The 18,135-nt window shown below is 41.6% G+C and overlaps 1 protein-coding gene across 1 annotated transcript in view; it reads right to left on the bottom strand.

Moving 5' to 3' along the window:
• TARS1 (threonyl-tRNA synthetase 1) overlaps window positions 1-18,135 on the bottom strand; it is a 767,350-nt gene that overhangs the window by 496,263 nt on the left and 252,952 nt on the right. The window contains exons 7-8 of the mRNA XM_044073446.1: window positions 16,821-16,885; window positions 16,642-16,720 (exon numbers count right to left, since the gene is read on the bottom strand). Of these exons, the coding sequence (XP_043929381.1) occupies window positions 16,642-16,720; window positions 16,821-16,885 (144 nt within the window). The remainder of the gene's footprint in view (window positions 1-16,641; window positions 16,721-16,820; window positions 16,886-18,135) is intronic.

Below are 18,135 nucleotides of genomic sequence, written 5' to 3'. Positions count from 1 at the left end.
TTATTTATTTACATTTGTTGACTGGGAGTGTCTGGACTAGACGTAGGTCCATTTTCAGCGGAGGCCCGAGGAGAAAAGCTCCGTAGTTAAAATATACAGGCAGTAGTTACATTGGATTTACATAGCAATTAACAATTTGATCAACATAGCAATTAACAATTACAAACATCCTCTTGTGGGTGTGGCTGACTAGCTGTTCTACAGCAGTTAAACTGACAAAATCCAAGAACCTTTGAGCCAGCATATTTGTGGTTGTGTATTTTTCCCAGTCGATGGTAGGATAATTAAAATTACCTATGAGTAACATGTAGGCTGGACGGCAAGCAACTCCACAAAGTCCAGGTATGCAGTATGCTTTTCCTGTTTCATGGTGGGGGACATATAGCTAGCTATGATGTGGTAGGGGGCTTTGCCTACAGTTAATTGGACACGGAGTAGCTCAAGAAAGTCATACTGTTTGACCAATCTCATGGTGTACTTATCTTTAATGAAGATGGATACACCTCCTCCTCTGGTTCTTTAATGCTCAGTTTGTGGTCTGATTGTTTGGAAAGAATTAAAACCCTGCATGGTTGGGGTGCTTTCCGTACCTTTGAACCATGTCTCAGTGACTGCAGAGATGTTAGCATCTAAGTGTGGAGTGCCTCCAGGAAGTGCAGCTCCTTGTTTAGACTTTCTAGCATTAAGCAGCAGTAACTTAAGTTTATCTAAAGAGGACTTTCTTATGTTGGGATGTTGGTTATTTTGACACTGCCAAAAAAGACCAAATAGTGGTGGCTAATGCCTTTGCCAGTATCCGAAAGTCTAGAAGAGACAGCTGCAGACCATATCTGACATAGCAGTATGCCCTGTCGACCATGTCTTCCCAGGCTGACAGATGTCTGATCCCCTTGGACTGACACCAGCAGCTACGCCAATTGTTAAAAAGTCAATCATTTTTTGTTTGTATTGTGGCATCATCCTTGCAGTAGACAGAATGCTGCTTATGGCTAGGCTTATAGCTGCATGTGACATGTTATCTGACAGCTCAGTCATCTCACTCTTTTCATATAGTCCATTGAGGTACGTGTCTCAAGTCATTCAGCCCCACCTGTAATACGATGGAGCCATACCAGTACTTGTAGTTGAGTGGCTTGATGGAGCCTGGCATCTGACAGGCAGCAAACCATTAACCCACTCCTTATCCAGCCTGGTGAAGGGAATATCTGTGTGTCTCACAATGAAGTCACCTATGACCAATATATTAGGTTTTGTGGTGTTATGCCTTATGGACTTATTTGCTGAGACACTGGTACGTGTGTTGTGTTTGTTTTTTGCAATGTTGTGTGTGCAAGTGGTTTCCATTTGGGAGGCCTCTGATCTTTTGGCAGGTTACTAGTGAGTACCTCCACATAAGTGGGTTTGTGTTGTGTCCTTATTTATTGTGGGAAGTGTGTGTATGCTGACAACCAGTTTGACATTCAATTTGCCCTTATGTGAGAGCCTTGCCTACAATTTTATAGTGCAACTGCATCCTCTCACATAAAGTATTTGTTTCAAGAGTGATTGTTAGTATACATGAGACAATTGCTACAGTTCCTCAGGCTGCCCATGTCTATCAGGCTGGCTAGAGAGATGATGATGAACTGCCTGCTCATGACAGCAGGTTCTTACTATATATTTTATTGGGGGAAGGGAATGAGTTAATTTAACAGGACTGTGCTAGTAGCACCGAAACTACAAGAGGGACCTTGTGTGTTCTCTTGCAGAAGCTGTGACCGACTGGAGAAGCTCAAGAAAAATTCCAGATAAAAATCCACCTTCTCTTGAGTCAAAAAGGTCTTTTAAACTGAAGTATGTAGAAGGCAAACAAGAAATACAATCCTGTGAAAAGGAATCAAGAAATATTCTGCAGTATTTATCTGGAAGCTGTGATTAGTCAGAACAGACATAACTCCATATAAAGGACTCTTGACGCATGGTCAAACACTCTGCCAACATTAGTAAGTCCTCTATATAGGGAAAACATGAATGTCAATTAGTCTGCAATAAGCCATGATTGAAGCTCGGCCTTTTGTGAATACCCTTGGAGCTGTAGAAAATCCAATCCAAAGGGTAAAGCAGAAGACTTGACGATGTGATCTAGAAACAGAGAACCTCAAATATTTCCTGAAGCCGGCTGTTGTGGGAAATATGATAGTAAGCATCTTTTAAGTCTTGTGTTACAATGCAACTCATGGGATGAATGAGGGGTAACAGGTTCTGCAGGATCAACATTCTAAATGTTGGTACCTTCACATGCAGGTTTAGAAAGGAAAGATCTAATAATGCTCTCCAATAGGCCCTTTTCTTTGGTACCAGAAATATTCTGCAATAGAAGACCTTGCCTCTAATTTATAGGCATTGGTTCCACAACACCCTTAGGTGTTTACAGAGACTGAAAAACAAACATTCTGTTTGGTACGGGGGGGGGGGTTGAAGAATTCCCCTGACTGGAGGCTTTTGTGTCTAGTGTCATGTGTAACCCCCTCCAGCACCACTTCTAAACACCCAAGAGTCTGAAAAAAGAAGTTGTGTACTCACCATCAAGTTCCACCTATGTTGCCCAGTTTCACTCTTCAACTAATGGGTTCGGATCAGATCCCTTGGATCCGACTCTGCCGCTGGTAAAGCTTGTGGCAACCAAGAACTCTCGAGCTTCTCCCTTACCTTCAAGTGCACCAACCCCAATTACCACAGATCTTGTTTGATGACTTGAAGCAGAAAGAAAGGTTAGAATATCAACTTAGAAAAGGCTATATCAGGTGTTCAGTAAAAAGGGACACAAGAGTCCTTTTCATTCTTCTAGGAGTCTGAAGGTTAAGGGTCGGTGGGAAGGGAGTTGAAGAATGAAAATGGATAACGCAGATTGAACGTTAATGTTGAGTACATAACTTCTTTAGCTGATGTTGTCAATTTTCATTCAATCCTCAACTAATGGGACAGAGTCCCCAGCTACCTATAATCCCGGGTGGACTCAAGAATATTCTTAAGCACCATTGAGCCAAATAATGCCGTACCTCTGAAGACCAGACCCAGTATGTAATGAGAAACAAAGTTATAGGGAGAAGATCAAGTTGCTGCTGCACAAATACCATCCATAGATATTCTGGATTGGAATGCTGAGGAAGTAGCCATGGATCTAGCAGAATGGGCTCTAAACGGTTTTGGTAGAGAAATCCCCAATTTGTTTTACAGAAATGAAATACATTATCTAGATGGCTAACTAATTGTAACTTTGATAAATGGTTTTCCCAATTTTAGGTTTGCAAATGAAACAAATAATTGATCAGATTTTCTGAATTATTTTGATTCATGTAAATAATTTCCTCACAAGCTTTCTAAATAAATATATATATATATATATATATATGTATGCACACACACACTTTTTATCAGGCATGGGAGTGATTTATTGTGCTGTAAAATACAGTGTTATTGGTACACATGTTAAATTCACATCCCTTCCCCCATCAGTGTGACATTCGAGCTGGTTCTGCCCTACTTAGTAGCTGTCATAATAATATATAACCCTTATGTACTTTAAATAAAATTTATAATGATGTGGTACCTCTTATTTAACCAGATTATTAAGTCTGTAAATTTATCCAAGACAATATACTACATGGCTGGAAATTTATCAACCTTCGTTCATTTGGCAATCAAAAAATATATATAAATATATACATATACATTTTGCATGTAATCAATTTCTAGTTTCATAACCTATTGTTAACAAAAATCGCTTTCGTCCTTCTAGACTTCTTCAGGTCTGTGTACAAGAACCCTAAAACAATACATAAAAAATATACATAATTGTATAATTAGTTAGTATTGTTATTACACGTCACTTTGAATAAAGTGGAAAAAAGAACCAGAAAAAAATAAAAATAAGAAAAAATTACGTATGATGGAAACAAAATATACACATAAATAACAATGGATTTAAAATGGTACTTAAAACCAACTGGTAGAATAAAATAAAATAAATTTAGTCATGTAAACAATGTGGCAATTTTCTAAGCTCCAGTGCACTTTTAATTGAACAGTAGTAGTTTAGTCCAGGCTTCCTAAAAGAGTTCAGCTTTAATTGCCACGAGTTCATGTTTCTCCAGAATATTCGGGATGTCTCCTTCAAGATCACCCATGTCTATGCGATCCAGGATCTGGAACTTGTGTGTCTTTTATGAAGAGAAAGGTGTTTGGCTAGTGCATTACTTTACATCCAGAGCGGATTTCTGACAGATGACATGAAATCCTACGCTTGAGTTTATTTACAGTCTTGCCCACATAGAATGCATCACATTCATTGCACTGTGCCCTGTAAATTACTTTTGTAGTGTTACCCCCTGCACTGGTTTTAATGATTTTCTTTAAATAAGGGCAATAAAAACTATCACCTTGCTGTATAAATATACAAAATGTACAATTAGTTTCACATCTTTTAGTGCTTTTCTCATATGGTCTAGGTTTAAATTCAACAAAACTTCTAATGTTCCTGACCTTCCTATAACAAATGATGGGGGGCTTCACCTAAGATGTTAATCAGAAAAGGGTTTCCTGTGACAATGTCCCAGTTTTCTTCAATAATATTTTTGATACTGTGATAATCCAAAGTGTATCTCAGGATGCAGCTATTTTTGCATTTGTTATTCTCTGTGGAATTGCTTAATATTTTTCTACTGGGGAGGTTGAGTGAAGGCGCTTCAGTCCTTTTCTGTTCTATAATGGGTTCCAGGATGTTTTTTAGCATCTGACTTTCATAGCCTCTCTCTAGAAAATAATTCTCCAAGTTGCTCAGGTTTCTCAAAAATGGTTCCATCTCTGTGGTAATGTTCGCAATGTGACTCTACTCTTGTGGAAAGTATGGTGGTTTAGCGGACAAAGGTTGAATTTCAGAAATTCTTCTAGCCGAAGTTATAGCTGCCAGAAAAAATTGTTTTCCAAGAAAGGTATTTGAGATCAATACTAGCTGCTGGTTCAAACGGGGCCTGAGTAAGGGACTGCAATACCAAGTATAGATCCCATGGAGGAATAGAATCTTTAAAAATGAGGTATTAGAAGAATATCTTTTAAGACTACTTTTCTCAGTTTATGACAGGCTATAGACAATCCATCAAGACCAACATGAAAGTTTAATATTGCTGCCAACTGAACTTTAACAGTAAACGCACTAGTTCCTGCTTGAAAAGGATGTGTAAGAAGTCCAGTATGCTATGAATTATGTCTGAAAACAGTTAAAAATGATGACTTTGGGCCCAATGAACAAACCTGTTCTATTGGCTGGAGAAAAGTTTCCTTGTAGAAGGTCTATAAGTATTTGACGAACTGGTGAAGACAAGCATAGGGTGTCTGGCTATTAAGGGAACTGGAGAAACCACGCTGTCAGCTTGAGGTTTTTTTACGCCTGGCTGAGTCATGCCTGTCGGATGAGACAAAGTCTGGAGTTGGATCCAGAATCCAAGGTTTGTGAATCAAGTGAGCCCAAAGGAAGGGAAACCAAATCTGTCGAGGGCAGTAAGATGCAATGAGGATGACTACTCTTCTACACGGCAGTTTTCTGTAGAAATTTCAGAATGAGTGGGATGGGTGGATAAGCATAAAGGAGACTGGGAGCCAATCGTGAAGCAAAGCACCCCTCGACGATCTCCCCCTGTAGGGGGATTAGGGCAAAGTAGCTGCTGCATTTGTTGTTTAGGGGGACTCAAAAGATTGCAGCAAGATTGGGCCCACTGGTAAAAAAAATCATTTCCATGACATTTTGTTTGAGGGACCATTCATGAAGTAGGAGAAAGCGGTGCAATCACTGGATTTCCCCAGATTGTGCAGTGCTATGAGAAAGCGGTTGGATGCCTTACTCTGAGGGCTTCTCAACACAAAAGGGTGTTTAATGCATGAAATGCATGAAAAATGCATGCGAACACTCTTGGGCAATAAAGGTGGTTTCGCACCTTTAGACATGATCTTTAATAGCAAATATTTTAGTGATTTTTTGTGGCTGAATTCATAATTACATGTACTACTATTCTTTAAATTCCTACATTGTTTGCATGTGAATAAAGATAACATTAGAAAAATACCTGCACACATTCAGTGATGTAAATCTTACAAATACTTGCAATAAAGTATATTCACTAATGAATGTAATGCATATCGAGTGTCAAACCATCTACTTCAGCTTAGGGGTGAACAATGCCCCCCCCCCCTCCACGCCCCAATGATGATCCAAAATTCCTCCATTTTTATGAAAAATCTCATGACATTTACTTAATGACATATTATAAAAAATTCTACTTCTCAATTCCAGAAATTACAAAATGAGCATGAGAAAGAGTAAGAGAATACAGCATTACAGTCACTGTAGCACTTAATATCACAAAGATGCTCACATAAATGAAACATTAAAGCTTGTGATGTCTGCCCAATGTAAAATACACCATATGTACAGATAGCTAGATGAATAGCCCATTGCAAATTAAAGTTTACCAAGTATTAAATTCCAGATTTTTTTTTTATTCTTATGAGTAGTAAATATTCTTATTGGGTGCACACACTTGCAGACAATAAAGCTTCCACAAGGATTATGTCACTTAACTAAATGATTGACTTCAACAATTGGCTAAGCTTCTGGTATCATTCTAAGGGGATCAAGTATCTGTCTACCTGGGACGACATGGTCGACAGACCACAATGCTTTGCCAGAAATGGCCTGCACCTGTCGCCCCTGGGATTCGGGATTCTGGATACTGGCTAAGGCTCTTGCTGCCCCTATAGTGCCTTTTTTAGGCAAGGTTTAATTCACCACCGTAACAGGAACAGGCAAGCAAAAAAGTACAGTTTTGTACCTACCATAAATGTAGATGTTCGAGGATCCACATTGCTGCAGTCCTAACTATTGGGTAGTCCGCTGTCCAGTCGGCCCGAATACCAAAGTATATGGCTGACGTCGGTCACGGCGCATTAGACTGACGTCAGTACGTCAGGGTACTAATGCGCATGACCGACGTCATATCCTCAGTCTTTTCTTGCCCCAGATGTCAGAAGACCCTAAAAAGACAAGGCCAAAACCAAAACACACCAAACATACCTGCACCAAAAACATATACAATATATACAAAGGTACCAGAATATAAACTCACCTACACAACCACCCCTAAACACAGACGGAAGGAGGGAGGGTAAATTGGACTGCAGCAATGTGGATCCTCGAACATCTACATTTATGGTAGGTACAAAACTGTACTATGTTCTTCATTCCACATTGCTGCAGTCCTAACTATTGGGTAGAATCCCAAAGCAGAGGTAAGGGAGGCTGGCAAATCATAAGGAAGCAGGAGCTGATAACATGCCTTGCAAAATAGCTGTGGCAAAACCAGCCCTAGACTTAGAGTAGAGAGGAAGGTGGTAATGCTTAGAGAAAGTATGCACTGAACTCCAAGTAGCTGCCTCCAAAATATCCTTAGTTGCCACCCCCCTTAGAAATGCTGTTGAAGTGGCAGTAGCCCTAGTGGAATGAGGCCTAATCCCGCTGGAATCTCTTTGCCATGATGGGAATAACAAAAGGCAATGCAAAACCCAATCCACCTAGAAATAGTTTGTTTTGACACAGGCTTGCCCTGAACTCAAAGCAAAAGAAACCAACAACTGCTGAGACCGTCTAAAATCCTTAGTCCTGCTTAAATAATAACGCAATTGCCTGTGTACATCTAAAGTGTGCAAAATCTTTTCCCCTTTATTTTGGGGATCTGCATAGAAAGTAGGCAAATGAATAGTTTGGTTTAAAGCCACACTAGAAACCACCTTAGGCATAAAGGAAGGATTAGTACGTAATGATACCCTATCCTTATGAAAAATCAAAAAGGCTCAACCGCCATAAGGGCCTGTAACTCAGAAACCCTTCTTGCAGAAGTAATGGCCAACAAAAAAGCAGTCTTCCATGACAAGTATTTCAGGTCAGCAGTAGCTGCAGGCTCAAAAGGTTGTAGAGTAAGTTTCTCCAACACAAAATTGAGATCCCAAGCAGGAGTAGGAGCTCATTGGGGTCTTATATTCTTTGCCCCTCTAAGAAATTGCTTGAACAAAGGATGTGAAAACAATGGTGGGTCACAATCATAGTGAGCTGAAATTGCTGCAGCATGAATCTTAATGGAAGAGAAAGACAAACCTTTGTCCAATAACTCAGTAAGATATTGAAGAGCCACACTCAAATTAGGCTCCGAAATCTCCAAATTCTTTGCTGCAGTCCAAAATAAAAATCTCTTCCATTTTTCTGCGTACACTTTCCTTGTACTAGGTCTTCTGGCTTCCATAATCACACTTAGAACTTGTTGAGGAAGTTGAGACCTGGTGTCTTTCAAAACAGAATATGCCAGGCTGTTAGATGAAGAGTTTGAAGCTTGACATTGAACAGATGACCGTCCCTCTGAGACAATAGGTGTGGAATCAAGGGTAAAGGCCATGGAGGCTTCCTTACCAGACTCCTCAGTAATGGGTACCAGTGCTGCCGAGGCCAATCTGGAGCTAGTAAAATCATCCTTGGCTTGTCTTGTCTGACCTTTAGAAGCACCTTTGGAAGAAGAGGCAGAGGTGGAAAAGCATACACATGAAGATTTTTCCAACTGAAAGAAAGAGCATCCACTTTCCAAGCTGTGTGACGAAATTCCTTTGTGCAAAACTTTGGCAGCTGGTGGTTTAGTGGAGAAGCGAACAGATCTATGTCTGGAGTTCCCCAGGACACTGTCAATTTTTGAAATACATGAAGATCCAGTTTCCACTCGTGGGGATCCATGATTTGTCTGCTTAACACATCTGCTAAGGAGTTCTGTGCTCCCGGCAGAAACCTTGCCTGAAGAGTTAGTTGCAAGCTGAGCGCAGTCTCCCATAAAATCATTGCTTGCCTGCACAATGGGTAAGAATGTGTTCCCCCTTGTTTGTTGATGTACCACATGACAGTTGTGTTGTCTGTTAGAATCAACACCTGCCCTGGAAGAAGTAATTCCTTGAAAGCCATTAATGCAAACTGGACTGCCAACATCTCCTTCATGTTGATATGTAGATGCTGTAGTCTGGCAGGCCACTTGTCTTGTATCCACTTTCCATCTAGATGAGCTCCCCAAGCAATGTCTGAGGCATCTGTCGTTAGAATCTGACTTGCCTCTGGCCGGGTCACAGAGAGTCCCTTGTTTAGGTGACATTCCTGCGCCCACCACAAAAATTCCTTTTGAATACAAGGTATTATTTGAATGACAGTGTCCAAATCCTGGCAGTGCTGTGTCCATAGATTTTTGAGATACCATTGTAGCTTCCTCATATGCAGTTTGGCATTGGGAAGCACCAGAATACAAGATGCCATGAACCCTAAGGCTTGAAGGACTGTCCTTGCAGTCAGTCCGGACTGAAGAGATAATTGATGGAAGTAACTGGAAAGATTCTTTTGTTTGTCCGGGGTTAGAAAGGCCATCTGGGCTGCTGTATTCAGTCTCACACCCAGAAAGCACATGTCTTGAGAGGGTACTAGACTGGACTTTATTTCGTTCACAGAATACCCTAGGCATCTTAGCACTGCTATGACATATTCCAAATGCTGTAGAAGGTCTTCCTTTTCTTGAGCCAGAATCAGGCAGTCGTCCAAGTAAGGATAGATTTGAATTCCGTTTAGCCTGAAGTAAGCTATCACTGGAGCCAGAACCTTTGTGAATACTCTGGGCGCAGTAGATAAGCCAAAGGGCAATGCAGAGAACTGATAATGAGAATTTCCAGCTCGAAAACGCAGATACTTTCTGCAACTTAGTCTTATAGGCACATGAAGGTAAGCTTCCTCGAGATCTAAAGTTACCATCCAGTGATCTTTGCCCAGTAGAGGTAAAAGCTGTTGTAACGTCAACATTTTGAACTTTGGAATGTCCAGATAAGTGTTGAGGATAGATAAATCCAAAATTGGTCTCCACGTGTTCCCCTTCTTTGGTACTAGGAACAGGCGAGAATAAAATCCTAGGCCCCTTTCTGGCACAGGAACTGACTGAATGGCTCCTATTTGGAGTAACAGAGAAATTTTTTTGCGAGCCTCTGTTCTTTGTAGAGGAGGAATGTCTGGCATGCCTTTGAAAGGAGGCAAGGTATGGAAATAAAACCTGTAGCCGTGGTGAATGATATCCAGAACCCATTTGTCTTGGGTAATTAAATCCCAATTTTCTTTGAAAAGAGACAGTCTTCCTCCTAGAGGTGCCGCCAGGCGAGAAGGTACTGGCAGCTGAAAAGGCAGGTCATTGGGTCTGCTTACGAAAGGACTGACCCCTGCCCTCACCAGAAGTCTGAGCAGGTGAACTCCCTGTCCTAGGCCTAAAAGAACCTTGGGCTCTGCCCCTACCACGTCTAGACCTACCCCTAGACTGGGAATCATAAGCAGGATAAGTCCACCCCTTAGTAGGCCAATTTCTACTAAACTTCGCAGGCTGCACCTGCAAAAAATCCTTAACAGTTTGCATAGACTTAGCCTTGTCCTCCATTTTCTTTAAAACTACTTCCACAGGCGAACCAAACAACACATCAGACTGTAAAGGAGCATCCAAAATCCTTGTCTTAACATGCTCAGCTAAGTTCTGATCTCTCAACCAGGCGTGCCTACGAAGAACAGAACCAGTGGCAGCCACCCTGGAGGAGGCCTGCACAGCATCAAAACCACATTGCAAGGAATGTTTACCCACTTGTTCAGACACATGAACTAAATCCTGCAACTCTTTACACTCAATACCTTCCGCCAGAGCATCCACCTTAGATTTCAACTGTGAAAGAAGATAATTCTGATATTTTAACATGTGAAACTGACAATTCAACGCCCTCATGGCTAAAGTGGAAGAAGTATACACTTTCTTTCCCCATCTATCCAAAGCCCTTGCCTCTTTATCAGGAGGGACAGGATTTTTAACAACTGAGGCCTTCACACCTTTAGGCCCCTGAGAGACAGTTTCGGGTCTGCCCTAGGACTCTTAAAAGATACTTATGAGCGTCAGGCACCCTATAATACCTATCCGGTTTAACTGGGGCAGGAGGCAAAGAATCAGGATTCAGGAAGCCTCTGCAAAACATCTTCCACCACATTCAAAACAGGAGGTATAGCTAAAGGCCTATGCTGGGGTAAAACAAGAATTCCCTAAGCCTTTTCCTGGAATCAGAGAAATCTTGACCTTCCCATTTAAAATGCTCCCTCATGGAATGCAGAGTCTCTGAAAATGAAAAATCCTCAGGAGGAGAAGCTGAAGGAGTAGAATCATCCACATCAGAATCAGAATAAGGAGGGTACTCCTGCAAGTCTTCAGCCGAAGACTCAGAAGCCTCCGAGCATAGCTCAAAACTCTCAAACTCAGGTTCCACCCTAGGCCTCTTATCAGGAGGGGGCATAGAACCCCTTATCATAGTAATCAAATCCTCTGCCATTTTAAGCATTTGTTTCTTAGGCAGAGACCCTGAAGCACTAGGAGAAACCCCCACTGAAGCAAAACTTGGCCTGCCCCTCAAAGAAGCCTTGGAAACAGAAGGGGAGGCTCTAACCACCTTAGGAAGAGAGGGAAGAACAGCCACCTGAGAAGCCCCCTCAGCCTGGCCTACTTCCTGAGAGGATACATCCTGTAACAGTAAAGTCTCTCCCTGAGACTCCAAAGAAACACCTGGCAAAACCTCCGGCTCCACTGAGCCCTCTAAAGAACCGACGTCTGGGACTGTCGGTTCTTCCACTCTAGGCTTTGCTGCTTTGTCCTTGCGTTTTTTAGCCGAAGCCGGCGTCGGGGCATCCGACGGCATTTTATAATTACAACGCTTCCCAAACACTAACCTGGCACAGTCTAACCTTCTCTTAACAGTGCGTTTGTTAAATCTAGCACAAGAGCGGCATCCAACAACGTCGTGCTCAGGCCCTAAACAAGGTATACACAAAGTATGGTAATCCCTATGAGGTATCTGTTTCCCACAAGAAATACAGTTATTTACTTTTTCTGACATCCGGTTAAATACTGAGGCAAGAAAAAAACAAAATATTCCCCAACGGGGTACTTAGCCAACTTTGATTCGGTCTGAAACTCTGGCTTCAGAAACTTTCAGAACGCCAACCTGCACTCGCAAAATTGCTTCTGCATCGGACCATGCGGCAAAAAAGACTGAGGATATGACGTCGGTCATGCGCATTAGTACCCTGACGTACTGACGTCAGTCTAATGCGCCGTGACCGACGTCAGCCATATACTTTGGTATTCGGGCCGACTGGACAGCGGACTACCCAATAGTTAGGACTGCAGCAATGTGGAATGAAGAACATCTGAGGGTAATGCTACTCAATGCTGGAAGTCTAAATCTCAAAATGCACTCACTCGAGGCACTCCTTAAAATGGAGAACATCTATATCTGTGCAGTGACTGGGACCTGGCTCAAGGCTCTAGACAGCACCCCTGCATTACCAGGCTACAACTCATACCACACTTTTCGGCCATCTAACCTGGACCAGAACACCAAAGGTGGAGGTGTGTCCATATTCATTAAGGATATCCACACCTCTAGGCTAGTTGCGCAGCATAATTAACTCTGGGCAAAACTGTAATCCAAATTGCAGCTTGCTACAGATCCCCCACCATGCCCCAGGATTCCCACTCCTCTTTTCTTGATATACTGGAAAATATTAGGTTTCAACCAAACACCCTAATAATGGGCAATTTCAATCACCCCACCATTAACTGGGAAAACTACTCGTGTACCAACTCCTTCGCTCAATGCTTTCTGGAATTCATAAATTCCAGTGCCCTGGATCAACTTATTTACACCCCTCACCAGGGGCAACAATATCCTAGACCAAGTCATTACCAACATGAGTGACCAGTGTTCCACATCTGAAATCAACTCCTCGTTAGTCAGATCCGACCATAAGCTAATCACCCTAGATATCCACATCCCGCCCCCAAGCACCATTAAGGAAACCATGGTAAAAATTTCTCCAAAGCCAACTTCATGCTTCTTAAGACAGAAGTGGCAAACGTCATGACACTCATGCAAATGGACAATACAGTTACGACTGCTGAATCCTACACAAATGCACTCTATAAGCACTGACACAAGTACATGGATCGTGCTATCCCAAACAGAACCAAGACGCTATCCTCCAAAAAAAGGAAGCCAATCTGGTGGTCCCCTGCCAAAAACAAACTGTACAACAGAAGGAAGCAACTGTTGCAAAAGAGAGTAAAACCCCATGAGTGGAGTAGCTCCCTGGTCAGCCTCAGTAAGAAGCTGAGATCCCTTATAAGATCCCCCAAAGCTAGCTACGAAAACAAAATTGCCACTGATTCTTAGGGCAACCACAAAGCATTCTATAGCTATGTCAAGAATCTCAATGGCAACACCCAGATCTGCTCCGAGTTACAGCACAATGACATGAAAATTACAGAACCAACTGATATTGCCAACATCCTAGCAGATAGGTTCAGTGCTAACATTACCCCCCTCTCACCCCCTAAAGGGCACACATCTATACAGGAAGAATGCAGAGTCCCTGTAATCACATCTATGCAGGTAAAAGCTGCACTCTCTAAAACCAAAAACATAGCATCCATGGGACCGGACAACATCCCAGGTTGAGTTTTACATGAACTTCAGAATGAACTGGCTCCCCACCTAAGCACCATGTTCAATCAGTCTCACATCAGGCTTTGTGCCCACTGAACCTGGGGGGAGGTTGGCATAATGGTTAAGGTGTTTACCTTACAAACACAAGGTGCAGGGTTTGATTCTCACATGGGGTAATTGGCTAGGCTTAAAATAGCCCACAAGGGCAGTTAGCCTAGTACTAATCTATGAACCTATGAATGGGGCACAGCAACAGTTATCCCACTCCACAAAGGGGGAGCCACCACTGATCCTGGGAACTATCACCCTAATAATCTGACGAGCCTGGTCTGCAAGGCCATTGAACGTATCATCATGGAACTCATAAACAAATACGTTGGTAACCTCCAAACTCTGGACCCCACCCAGTTCGGGTTTGTGAAAGGCAGATCATGCCTTCTGAACCTGATCGACTTCTATGAGGCAGTCAACAAAGCCGTAGACGAGGGTAAGATGGTTCACACAGCCTATCTTGACCTGGCCAAGGATTTCAACACCATCCCCCATTCTGGAATTATAGTTAAACTCACTAAACTAGGTATAAATCCCTATGTCTCAAGATGGGTTGCCAACTGGCTCACTGAGAGAACCCACACTGTAAAAGTTGCAGACTCCAAATCTGACTTCAAACCAGTGACAAGTGGAGTACCACAGGGTTCAGTCCTGGGACCTCTCCTGTTTGATACTTCTCTGAAGTACAGGCTAACACAGAAGGCCTCTGGCTAATGAAGTTCGCAGATGACTGCAAACTAGGAGCCATAGTAGAGTCCGCAAATGATGTGGACATCCTACAGAAGGGCCTCACTGAGACAGATTCCTGGTGTAAGAGGCATGGCCTCAAGCTCAATGCCAAAAAGTGCACTATCATCCCCTTTGGTAAAAACTCTATACCCATGAACTACCACATAAACAGCAGTCTACTTAATGCCGAATGTGTGATAACAGACCTTGGGACCCAGGTGGACAGTAGTCTCTCCTTTGATAATCACATCGCCACAGTAGTCAGGAAATTCTTCTATATGGCACATCTCATCACAAAATGGTTATCATCCAGGAAAAAAGAGGTCATTGTTCCCCTCTACTCAGCACTCATTAGACCCATTAGAGAGTACAATGCCCCCTTTGGAATGTACCTCACAAGAAATCTCCAGCAGCTGGAAAGGCCACAAAATTCCCTCACAAAGAGGCTTACTGGCCTAAAACTGATGCCCTACACTGACCGTCTCAAAAAATTCCAGCTTTACTCTGTAGCATATCGCCTACTCCAAGGAGATCTCTGCTAACATATAAAGCTATGTTAAACCCAGAGCTGTTGGACATGCTACACCTTAAGAAATCCCAATCCCCTCTGAGCTACACGCTCTAGGGACCTAAACTTTGTTAACATAATAAACAGGACATGCTGGAGGGATAGATTCTTGTCCCAGAGACTTCCTATACTCTGGAACAAGCTACCCATCTATGTCAAGCCAAGTTCCTCATTAGCACTCTTCTAGAAAAACCTTGATGAGTGGATGGGAAATAGGAAATACACCCTGGGGATCACTTCTGTGGCTCTGCTCAACAGGGGCACAGGAAATTAACTTTCTTGGGTGGTGTAAGCCAGGGAACCTTGTTGGCTAGGCTTACTTAGGCCCTTGGGCCGATAGCGTAGTACCTACCTATAAACATTTTATACATAAGCTCAGATGCTCCTATCATTTCCCATTTTGTGCTCATTAAAATGCTGCCCTAAGCTTTGGGCTCTTCAATAAGAAAAGCTACAAGAGTCTGGTAGTAATGGTCCCAAAAAGCTACAAGAGTCTGGTAGTAATGGTCCCAAAAAAACAATCATCTGTTAAGACAGGCCTATTTTTGCTAATGAGTTGTCTTATACAATAAGTATTTTGCAATAAGTGGTCAGAAATCTTATTGTTTCATATGATTTAATCAGGCAGAATATGTTCTTTATATTACCATAAAGCTTCACAACATCAGAACTTCCTGCATTCATTATTTAATCAAACCTGCACTACAGCCATTGTGTCTAAAGCTATGCTGTAGATCAAGAGATAGGGAGATTATGAGCCAAACTGACTTTGGTGGTAAGCATTTGAATTGTCGAGACCCACTAGAGCAAGATCTGAAATAGGGAGACTGAATGGCCAAAAGACTGCACTTGCATATGCTTAATCCATGATGTCATTTCTCAGAATAGTCCTTTTCCTCCAAGGTATGGGAATCTCAGAGCTGCTTTATACAAGTTCGGGGTGGGGGGGCTTGCCCCCACATGGTGGGTTGAGGGGGCTTACCCACCTTGAAAAAAGAAGCTTTAAGATTTGCTCTTCTCCTGTGTTTTGTTTTTTTTTTTTTTTGGCTTTTTGGCACTACATTCTGAATTCTGACATTTCAATAGCCAGCCAACTATAGCATATTATTAATCAGTAAAGAGTACATTCTTTTGAATCCACTTTTATCTATTAAGTGAAAGGGTGTATTTTTCTGATGGAATGCCACTGTGTTCGAATACCGGAGATGTCAATTCTAGGAACACAGATTTTCCCTGTGGTGGGTGAGGTTTGCTTGCATGAAGGTTAGTGTACTTTTTCTTCTCTTCTCTGTTAGTCTTTTACAGTATATACAAAATGTGTCAGCTTTAGTATTTACCAATTCACTACTGGCTTTTGAACTGCCAAATGAAAGATACCTTCCAGTAGTGAAAACTGCTCCCTGCACTTTTAAAAATAAATAGTTGTTATGCAACTCAACACAGCTAGTTAATACATTTCCACAGTCTGATTATGTGGAATGGGGAAAGAAAATTTATTAAACTAAGGAGGAACTGTATAAGAAGTTTACTATCCGCACAGCCTGATGTTCAGGTACAAAATTAGAAGGCACATAATCCATGCCTTTTTTTCAACAAGTTAAGATTGCTTAAATTTCATTAAATAAGAATAGCTGTATATTGGAACTTAGCAAAATGAAAGCAATGATTACCTTGTGTACTTTCAAAGCTTTGATTTTGCCAGTATGTCTGACATGGGGCCCTCGACACAAGTCTATCAATGGACCACACCTGGACCAAAAAAAAAGAGAGAGAAGAAGAAACCTTATTTCAATACTTTGTTTTAAAATACAAGTGCATACTGGCAATGAAAAATGTAGTTTGTACTGACCTATAAACAGTTGTAGTAGGTGTGTTTACCTTCTCATTTAGAATTCTACATTTGAATTTGTTATACTACAAACAAACAAACAAAAAGAATTAGTTAAAATTAGTACAACACTTGAAATGCTTTAGTCAGATAACAAAATCTGGTAACTTTTTTCCTTCTTGTCAAAACCCAAATCAGAAAATGCAAATTCCAAATTTTCATACAAATTTCCTATTTTGCATGCAAAACACACTGCTGCATTTCACAGAGCACACTGCAGATCACAGAAAGCTTCATCTAGTTCAGAAAGATAAAAAAAATAATTACACTCAAGTATGCATAATGGGTGCATACGTATGTCTGTGTTAACAGACACACAGACAGACCGACCCACAAAAGAGAGACAGACCCACACAGAGAAACAGAGAGAGAGAGAGAAACACACACAAACACACACACGGACAAACACCCCATACTACAAAAATGTGAAATACTCCACTGCTGTATTGATACATTTTTTTACACTAGTAGTATTTTTAATTCTTAGAACTACTCATATGAAGCACATTAGTTAGTATCTCAAAGTCATTAATAAATTCAAGCTCCAAGTTTGTTCTCATTTTTCTTTTCTGCAGATCTTGACACCAATGTCTTGTCTTCTTCAGATTTATAACCAAATAACAAAACAGCGCTGGAAAAGAGCCACCAATAAACTAAACAAACAAAATTGGCTACTTGGTAGTTTCGTACCATAAGCTGCAAAATCCTAGAAAAGAACATATTCTGTATATAAAACAGGCATCCAAGCAAATAAAATGATAAACAGAACCTTAATAAATACAGGTTAAGCACTTTCATCCCTACCCCAAACTTGGGACTTCTTCAGAAAAGAGCTGGAAGGGAGAAATTAATCTGTAAGTAAGTAAAATAAGAATGCAAAGTCGCGGTGGTAGAGCAGTAGCGTCGTTGCCTCACAGCAAGAGGTTCTCCTGTTCGATTCTCGGCTGGAGTGCCTTCTGTGTGGAGTCTGCATGTCCTCCCAGCGGTCAAGTGGCCTCCGAAAGACAAGCGTGAATGGGCGTGCCTTCGCTGAAGGTTGGGATGGCAACTCTGCAACATGAAAATCGACTGCCAATCATTAGCGGACCGGAGTTCCGCTGTGGCGACCCCTAACCGTGAAAAGCCAGAGCAACAAACAAACAATTAAGTAAAATAAGAGAATGCACAATAATGATTTAAGGGACACTAAATGGAAAAGATCACCAGACTCAATAAGGGATTTTGACAGGAGTACCTAAAATACATCTACAAAGTTTGGAAAAAAGTAGAATGATAA

This window comes from Protopterus annectens, chromosome 1.part1 (genome assembly GCF_019279795.1).
Source record: "Protopterus annectens isolate FY-2018-M chromosome 1.part1, PAN1.0, whole genome shotgun sequence".
Lineage (NCBI taxonomy): Eukaryota > Metazoa > Chordata > Ceratodontiformes > Protopteridae > Protopterus > Protopterus annectens.
Note: the sequence above shows the minus strand (reverse complement) of the source record. Positions and strands in the feature narration are given on the sequence as shown.